The sequence below is a fragment of the Crocodylus porosus genome, unplaced genomic scaffold (assembly GCF_001723895.1).
Source record: "Crocodylus porosus isolate Cpor-Errol unplaced genomic scaffold, CroPor_comp1, whole genome shotgun sequence".
Classification (NCBI taxonomy): Eukaryota; Metazoa; Chordata; order Crocodylia; family Crocodylidae; genus Crocodylus; species Crocodylus porosus.
The window spans coordinates 33,106,550-33,115,534 of NW_017728931.1; the positions used below are offsets into that span (position 1 = coordinate 33,106,550).

The 8,985-nt window shown below is 41.5% G+C and overlaps 1 protein-coding gene across 1 annotated transcript; it reads right to left on the reverse strand.

Moving 5' to 3' along the window:
• Nucleotides 1-2,220: 2,220 nt before the first annotated feature.
• On the reverse strand, nt 2,221-6,779 carry TUBA8 (tubulin alpha 8). Its single transcript, XM_019544522.1, has 4 exons — nt 6,737-6,779; nt 5,876-6,024; nt 4,537-5,217; nt 2,221-3,441 (listed from the first exon to the last, which is right to left on the reverse strand). Exons 1-4 carry the CDS (start codon nt 6,762-6,764, stop codon nt 3,148-3,150), a joined length of 1,152 nt encoding a protein of 383 aa, XP_019400067.1. The 5' UTR covers nt 6,765-6,779; the 3' UTR covers nt 2,221-3,147.
• Nucleotides 6,780-8,985: the final 2,206 nt, after the last annotated feature.

The following is an 8,985-nucleotide window of genomic DNA, read 5'->3' on the forward strand; positions in this document are numbered from 1 at the left end:
CCCTGTAGCTTTCAGGTAAATAGGGAGAACCAGTTGCCAAGCAGCCAGTTTGCTTGCGTGCAAGCAGATGCAGCCGTAGTAGGGTGGAGCTTTGGGTAGGTGTGGATTTCAACAGCAGCTCAACAAGCGTGTACCCAAGCCGTTCCTTCCAGGTAACTCTTGGGATGGCCGTTCCTGTACTATTCTTTAGACAGGAAGTGACATCCTCCATGCCAACTGTCTCCTTTAGCCTTCATTTTTCATTGAATGACCTCCCTCTCAGATCTCTGTTCTTCCCATCTTGCTTTACTTCTATTTCTACTTATAAATGTAAGAACTTACTGTGTAATGGACATACATCTTTTTTTAATATTGCATCTCCATAAGCTGTCTACTTTCTTTTCATGTTCTTGATTTGTCTCTTTAGAGGTGGATTCTCCTACCCTTATATCAAATATATTTTAATCCACAGTAGCCATGTTGTAATCCTTAGCTCTTAACCATAGAGGAAGGTGCTAGTTTATGGTTAAGGGCTTCAGATCTGTCCCTTTCCTTGTTCACTCCTTGAAGCAAAGGACCTTGTTTACTTGCAACAGTTGAAAATCTTTGCAATGCAGTGACCTATTAAAGTTAGTACTTGTTAGGAGATAACTATTGCCTTAAAGCAAACAACTTTGCAATGCCCCAAGGGCACTTAATATGTGCTAAATTGCTTGAATGTGCCATCTGCTCATGTTTTAACTGAACTTAGTAAGTGTTAAGTTGAACACTTGGTGTAACTTCACTAGAGGGTGAAGTTACACATTACACTAAATCTGTGGAGCATTAAGTGGTGTTAAATTAGAATATGTTGTAAGCAGTCACACATTAATACCATTTATTACCTGCACATCTCTGACTTGCCCCTAAAGGGTTAGCAAGCAGGAGTGTGGCTAGGAGCCAGGACACCTTGGCTGTATCCCTGCTTGGGGAGGGCAAGGTGAGGAGGCTTGAAGCAGGGCATCCTGGGATGCTGGAGGACAGCACATTGCTCATTTACTCTTTGTAGTACAGCCCAGAGTTAACACTTGCCTGAAGTACAGTGCCATAGCAAAGGGGTGGGGGGCAGAGCAACCACCCCAAGCACAAAAGTGAAGGGGCACCAACAGGTGCTGCCCAGCCTCATATTAGAAACTGCATTCCCCACATAAGATCCTCTGTGATAGAGGGGAGGGGCTAAAATAATTGTAGAATGTATTTTTTCTAAGGCAGGTATTGCTTAAGTGTTATCTATTTATACAGTGCTTGGAACAATGAGACCATGATCCTCAAATGCCCCTGCAATAGGAATAGACTATAATAGCTATAATTATAATATTAAACTACACTGAGGAAGATTTTAGAAGCACCTACATGAGTTATGCCCCCAATTCCCATTAAAAATAAATGGCAGTTGAGCAGACTTTAAATCTTTTCCTAAATAAGTAAAGTGTTAAAAATGTGTCAGTGCCTCGGCAGGATGCTGGGTTGCTGGGTATGCTTCAGAGGTTTCACTGTACTTTCACCTTTACTCTTATTTCTTGTGCTTACATCCATTTTTTTCAGAAGTGCACACATTTCAGAAGAAAGCCACTAACTTTTGTCTAAAATCAGATATTTTTGTAATTTGCCAAGAACTAAGAAAACCTTTGAGCTGCCATATTTCTGTCAAATATTCTTTTTTTGATTTATCTGTTTTTCCTGTTTCCTTATAAAACAAGAATCCAAGTAAAGAAATTCAATGCAGAATGCTTCCAGGAGTACGCAGTAGGAATTTAACAGTTAAAATCACAAAGCCAGCAATGGAACAACTTAAGCTTTGCAACAATTGCATTAGTTTAGATGCTTTTACATTAAATATTATGTTACTGGTTGAGACCCCAGCTCAGGACAGTACTATTTAGAAAACCACTTAAACATGTTCCTAAGTTCCCATAGCATCAGTGATACTTACCTGTGTATTTATAGCACATGATGAAATCTGTCCTGAAGAGGGACATTTTTCTAAACTGAGACACTACTCCTTAAGTATGATGTTTAGTATATTACTACTTATATAATTAATGTAAAACATGCAGAATGTACAACACTTATAAGGTAATGTTGCACTGGGAACTTTTAACTACAGGCAGAGTATAGGTGAGGCTTTTTGATAAAAGTTTGTGGAGCTTTCATGGACAATAATGACTGGAACTGACTGACATCCTGTGATACATTGTGATATTTGCTCACCGTTATTCAAATTATTTTGCCTATTTAAATTATTGCATTGATTGTCCACTTTCAGATGTTACCATCCGCCATTAAATCAAGGCACAGGCAGCACAAATTGTTTCTGGATGGAACAAGGATTACAGAAGAGAGAAGAACCATTCAAATGGAGTAAGAGGCTTTGGGACCTTTAGAACTCATGAAAGATGGTGCAAACAATTTTCCATACATCAGGGAATTATCAAATTGCAACAATTTCACAGGAACACAAAGGGGGGAAATCTCCTTTTATATGCTACAATTTTCAAGTTCCTGTGCCCAATAAAAACTGCTACCACAAGAAAGGACAAATATTTCCAAAAAGTGCACAAAATTCCATATTTCTATCAAAAATGGAAGTTCCATGGATCAAAAGAACAGACATATCTCATGTTGGTCACTCACTCACATACAAACTGAAGAGAGAGACAAACTGTGAAGCAAAAGTGGGCTCATTTATCTGTTTTCACATCTCCCAGCACCCCCAGCAACAAAAGGTAGAGATAAGCCAAATTTGCTCTATCTACAGTGTTTCCCTATGATTGTTTTACAGATTTGTATAACTGAGCCTGAGGGCTGAATGATAGTGATTTTATTACAGATGCAGTGGGTTAAACTGATAATTGAGTGGGACTAAGAAACTCATTTCTCCCAAGCTGAATTGACGATAAATAAAATTTAAACTGCTTTTCTTTGAGCATTTGAGTGGGGTTAATGCATTCAGCTCAGGTGGTCATGTTCCAAAAGATAATTTCCCTGTGATTTGAGGAGAACTTTACTGGCCCTTTAATTTTCATTGTCTACATTTTACATGAACATAGGTTGCCAGACAGGACAGTACACACATGCAATAGAGAAACACAGAGGCAATTCCATGCTAAGTGAAGGACAAAGTGTATTTTAAAATTCCTCCCCATCATTTTCTTCTTCCACTGAGTCAGTTCCCACTTCCTCATAGTCCTTTTCCAGTGCAGCCAAGTCCTCTCGGGCCTCTGAAAACTCCCCTTCCTCCATGCCTTCACCAACATACCAGTGCACGAATGCCCTCTTGGCATACATCAGGTCAAACTTGTGGTCCAGCCTTGCCCAGGCCTCAGCAATGGCTGTGGTGTTGCTTAGCATGCAAACTGCACGCTGCACCTGTGCCAGGTCTCCTCCAGGAACCACAGTGGGAGGCTGGTAATTGATGCCAACCTGGAAGTAAGAAGTAAAGAAAACAAAAGTTAAAGAAAAGGACGATAAAAACAAGAAACATCATAGGTGGGTGAAAAGGGGGCAGGTGTGAAGCGAAAAACAGAGTACTGAAATTATGTAATGTCAAATATCAGCTAAGTTGCCCTTTATTTAACTATTCCTTGTTCAGCTATAACCAATAAAAAACAAGGCAGAGCAACTAAACTGGGTACAGGGAACCAAGAGGGGTCATGCACTCTACAGTTGAATGTCACTGAGATTATCTATATTCTTCTCAGTGTTTAATGCCCACAACTGCTGCTCAACATGAATTACATTGTTGTATCCAGCCTTAAGGAAAATATGTTCCACCTACAAACTTTCAAATCAGGGCCCATCCCCTGAGAAATTTAGATTAGTTTTCCATATTTGCTGCTGTTAGCCTCTGGAAAACAAGTCTGTCAGTACTGCTGAATAGCCAGCAGTGGGAGTGCATGACTGGAAAATCACATTCATGACTTATTTAACAAGATGGATTCTATTTGTTTTTAAAATTATATTAATAGTTTAGGGGACAGTCTGACCAGCTTCTTTAGAATTTAATTCCTAATTTAACACCTCTTTAGTTTAAAACTTCCTTTAGAGTTGACATTTCCTACACTGCCAAACAAGCTAATGCTTAGGGGGCTGCATCAACAAAAATATCCAAATTCCAAAAGAGACACTGCAGATTTTACACACACACACACACGCACACACACACTCCTAACCATTCATTTCTCTCACAATCGTAAGTAGCAGAGAAGTGAAACCACATGTTAGTCTAGACCAGATGTGCTCAACCCCAGTCTGTGTGCCAGACCCAACTCACAACACCTCACAGGCTCCCCATGGGTCTGGAAGTTTGGCAGCAGCAGAGTGGTGCAGGGCCCCAGGGCTCAGTCCCAGCATGTGGGGCAAGGAGGGGGTGGTACCAAGCCCCAGGGCCTGATCCAACTCATGGACAGGCTCTGTGCCACTCATCTGGCCCACAGAACCAAAAGACAGGTGGTCTGAACTACTTCACAATGCATCTTTAGTAAAAAAAAAAGGGCAGTGCACTTTTGCCTTCCTCACCTTGAAGCCGGTGGGACACCAGTCCACAAACTGGATGGTTCTCTTGGTCTTGATGGCAGCAATAGCTACGTTGACATCTTTGGGGACCACATCACCCCGATACAGCATGCAGCAGGCCATGTACTTTCCATGCCGTGGGTCACACTTCACCATCTGGTTGTTGGGCTCAAAGCAGGAACTGGTGATTTCTGCTACAGACAGCTGCTCATGGTAGGCCCTCTCAGAGGAGATGATGGGTGCATAGGTCACCAGGGGAAAGTGGATGCGTGGGTAGGGCACCAGGTTGGTTTGAAACTCTGTCAGATCCACATTGAGGGCCCCATCAAAGCGCAGAGAGGCCGTAATTGAGGAGACTATCTGGCTGATGAGGCGGTTAAGGTTGGTGTAAGAGGGGCGTTCAATGTCCAGGTTGCGGCGGCAGATGTCATAGATGGCCTCATTGTCCACCATGAAGGCACAATCTGAGTGCTCCAGGGTGGTGTGGGTGGTCAGGATGGAGTTGTAGGGCTCCACTACAGCAGTAGAGACTTGAGGGGCAGGATAGATGGCAAACTCCAGTTTGGATTTCTTGCCATAGTCCAGGGAGAGCCGTTCCATCAACAAGGAAGTGAATCCAGATCCTGTGCCCCCACCAAAGCTGTGGAAAATCAGGAATCCCTGCAGCCCAGAGCAGGCATCAGTCTGAAAAGGAAAAGAGAGTAGATACAGTTTAAATCTGAGACTCCCATGACCTCCTCCTGAGACTGAATCTGGAACATTTATACCCAGTACATAGCACAGAGTTCAGCAAAGCTTTCCTGGAAAAAGATTCGTTCTCTCTCTGTCCTATGCCCTCTTCAACAACCCAGCTGAGGAACTATACATTACACTGGGATTATCTTAGGCCTTTCACATGTCTCAGGTTTAGTTTTACCGAATCACTGGATGAACGAATACCTAGCCATACACTTATACACCAATATGTATCAATACTGGCTCTGATAAAGTGATAAGGGTTACAGTTTCTTATTCTAGGAGTCCCTGTTTAAATGGATTTTCTCTCTAAAGCAACCTCTGAAAACCCATAGTCTGTGGGCAAGATATGACCTGGAGAGTGGCAGGGAGGGAAGGGGCATGCTTTGGACCCACATTGGATCATTCTTACCTGCCACTGGAAAACCTTGCTGACTCCTGCTCTAGTATCATCCAATCAAGTGGGGTATGATTGACCAAACCTCTCTGACTGGGTGAGCTCTCTACTCTGAGTCAATGAGACTACCTGGAGCCAGATAAGATCTCTGTTCTGTTCCCCTGCCTTCACCACAAATCTAAATATCATTTCTTAAGGAATGGCACTTACCAGTTTACGAATACGATCAAGCACCTTGTCAATGCTTTCTTTGCCAATGGTGTAGTGACCACGGGCATAGTTATTAGCTGCATCTTCTTTTCCAGTGATCAGCTGTTCTGGATGGAAAAGCTGTCGGTAAGTGCCAGCCCGCACTTCATCTGTCCAAAAAAGTAAAACTGTGAGAAGCCTAAAGCAGGCAGGCTTCAATGGCAGTCAGTTCTGCTGAACATACTACACAGGAATGCTAAATGGAAGTACTGTATACTTTAAATCATGAAAGACCATTCTCTTTCAGATAAAAAGCTCTGTGGTGTCACAAAGAGAAGGTACTGGACCCACTGGAGGAAGAAGAAATAGATACTTTTTATTGCAATCAATTTGTTGTGGCACTGCCAATTTGTGGAAGAACTTGTGGAAAAAAATAAGCTTCTGTACTGACTGGAGGACAAGCCATCAGAAAAGAAAGGAGCTTTGAATGAAATGGTGATTCCTCAAAAAAGGGAATGGAAAATTCTCAGGAAACCTTTTCAGAACATTCATTCTCCTCTCTCCAATCTGAATTGGGGGAATGCAGCATTCAGACCACAAAGTAAAATGCCATTATATACAAGATGTAAAAGTGACGAAGAAAAGGTACACAGATCATCTCACATTTATTAAATACAGGCCTCCTTTGATCTACCATTATCAAAGTCCACCTATGAAGGTAAAGGAATCTAATAGAATTTGGTACTAAAAGTCTCAGAAATATTTTATGCCCTAGCGATAGACCAAGATAAAGAAGTGCTACATTGGAGACTGGTGAAACACAATACTGAAAAGCTGAAGAGTAGGTTCTTTTTCATTTTCCGAGTTTAATTCTGTACTGACCTACTACAGTTGGTTCCAAATCCACCATGACAGCTCGTGGCACATGTTTTCCCGTGACTGTTTCACTGAAAAATGTGGTAAAGGAGTCATCATAATTGGGTTTGTTGGACGGATTCTTGAAGGTGCCATCTGGCTGGATGCCATGTTCCAGACAGAAGAGTTCCCAGCATGCGTTGCCAATCTGAACTCCTGCCTGACCAACGTGAATGGAGATGCACTCACGCTATAGGGAGAGAACAGAGGAAAAGTCAGAAGAACCAATGCATATCATACCTCCTTCTTATTCCTAAAAATTCTTTATGTCTAGAATACTACTGTGCAGAAATCTGAAACCAACTTCTAACTTGTTTTGGTCTGAATTCTCCAATGCTATGTGCACCCGAAGAATCACTGTGCAGAAGAGCCAGGGAACTAGGACTTGCCCACTTTCTTCTGTATGCAGTAGGAGTCCCAAATATTATTTACTAATGGGAAACTATGTATTTTGCTGTAGAACTATACATATGAATAAATAGCATCCCTCTCAAAAGGTAAGTGTATATTTGAAGGTACACATTTGAAGGTGTGTGTTTGTGTATGTGTAGCAGAAGCATGCATTTATATATGTTTATGCACATACAAACAGGAAAATATATGCAGGCACACAAAATGTTACCTTGCTTCACATGGACTGACAGACCCCAGAAGAGGAGCATGTGCCAGGTCTATTTATTTTCGTTCCTGGCGCAGACCTGACGCAGCTGTGTGGTATTTTTCAACTATATGTAATCCAAGAGAAGTGCAATGTCTTCTGATTCCTTAACCCTATTATGGCAGGCTGGAAAAAACTGCTCTAGGAACTATACATTCCCTTCAAAACTTATTTGAGATTCTTCTAATATGATACAGTTCTCTCTGAGACCCCCCTAGCCACCCATGTATTTACACCCTGCATGAGCAGGCATGGCTGCTTGAACAATGTTATTGCAACATAATATGAGCATATGCTTATATGTTTAAATAATTTTGAACAGTTATTACCATGGCATCCAGGCCCTTTAGCTAGAGAACAGTAATGTGAAAAATAAAAGCATCGAATTACATCCTCAACAAAGTAAGTGTGTCTGCCCTGAAGCTCTTTTAACTACACAGGAGTATGAATTTCAAATATCCCTCTGGGAAAGCCCTGCTGCTGGCTTTGATATGTTCAAATATAGATGCATATACCAAACACTTCTGAGCTGGTTTTGAATGCTATGGCATCGTTTAAATGACAGTTCTTTCCTTCATGTTCACATATAATAGTTGTCAAGCCAAATTCTGCTGTCAGGTATTAGCCCTTTACTACCAATAGAATTGCACCAGTGTACCTGAGAGTTTAATCTGAAGGTGGTAGAACAGCATTGATAGTGATATAGGTATAGATGTACTGTGGAGAGTTATTTAGGTGTCACTGGTAGTATATTCTGGCCATGGAGAATTTTAATTACTGGTGATGTCACAAAATAAATACTTCAGTGTGAGTCTACTGGACTGGCAGTAAAAAATATGAATCTCTTCCTTTGTAAACTGAGCACATGGGATTCATAGACACATGAAGCACGATAATCCCATGACAAGTGTTCACAGGGCGCGTCTACATGTGCACATTTACTGCGCAGTAGCCAAAATAACTGCATAGTACGGGTGCGAGTCTACACATGCATATCCATACTTATGCAGACTTGAGCATAAATTTGATACCTGCATCATGCAGGTATCAAATTTATGCCCAGTTAGTTACTGCACAGTAACACACATGTAGATGCCTTACTTCGCAGTAATACTGTGTGTATGGACTGACTTGAGACTAACTTTAGTCCTAAGTCAGTCCGCACACAGTATTAATACCTCTAAATGACTGTATGTGTAGACACTTATTCCTACCTACTGTGCCATAATTTACTGTGAGGTAAATTTAAGCCAGTGTAAATGCACGTGTAGACATGCCCACAGAATAGCATTCAGAGCAGAACCACATTTAGAAGTTGGGCATTGTCCTTGGAACCTGAGGAGCCCCTCTGCTCTCTGCCTCACATTAACAGATGGATACTGTCTGAACCTTTCTACTTCCTCAGACTCAAATGAGTGGGGTATTGATCCAGAGATTTAAAATTTGAGGATTTAATTTAGGATTAACAAAGACCACAGATCTCTTCCTTCCCTCTTAGTTCAGGCCTTCAGTCCCACTGATTTGATATGTTGCCTATTTAATGTGAATTTCTTAGTTC

Coding starts and splice junctions, on each gene's coding strand:
- TUBA8 (XM_019544522.1), bottom strand. CDS start 6,764: ATGGTGGATTTGGAACCAACTGTAGTAG. Junction 6,025..6,736: donor TTTGGAACCAACTGTAGTAG/GTCAGTACAGAA, acceptor TTTTTTGGACAG/ATGAAGTGCGGGCTGGCACT. Junction 5,218..5,875: donor TTGATCGTATTCGTAAACTG/GTAAGTGCCATT, acceptor TTTCCTTTTCAG/ACTGATGCCTGCTCTGGGCT.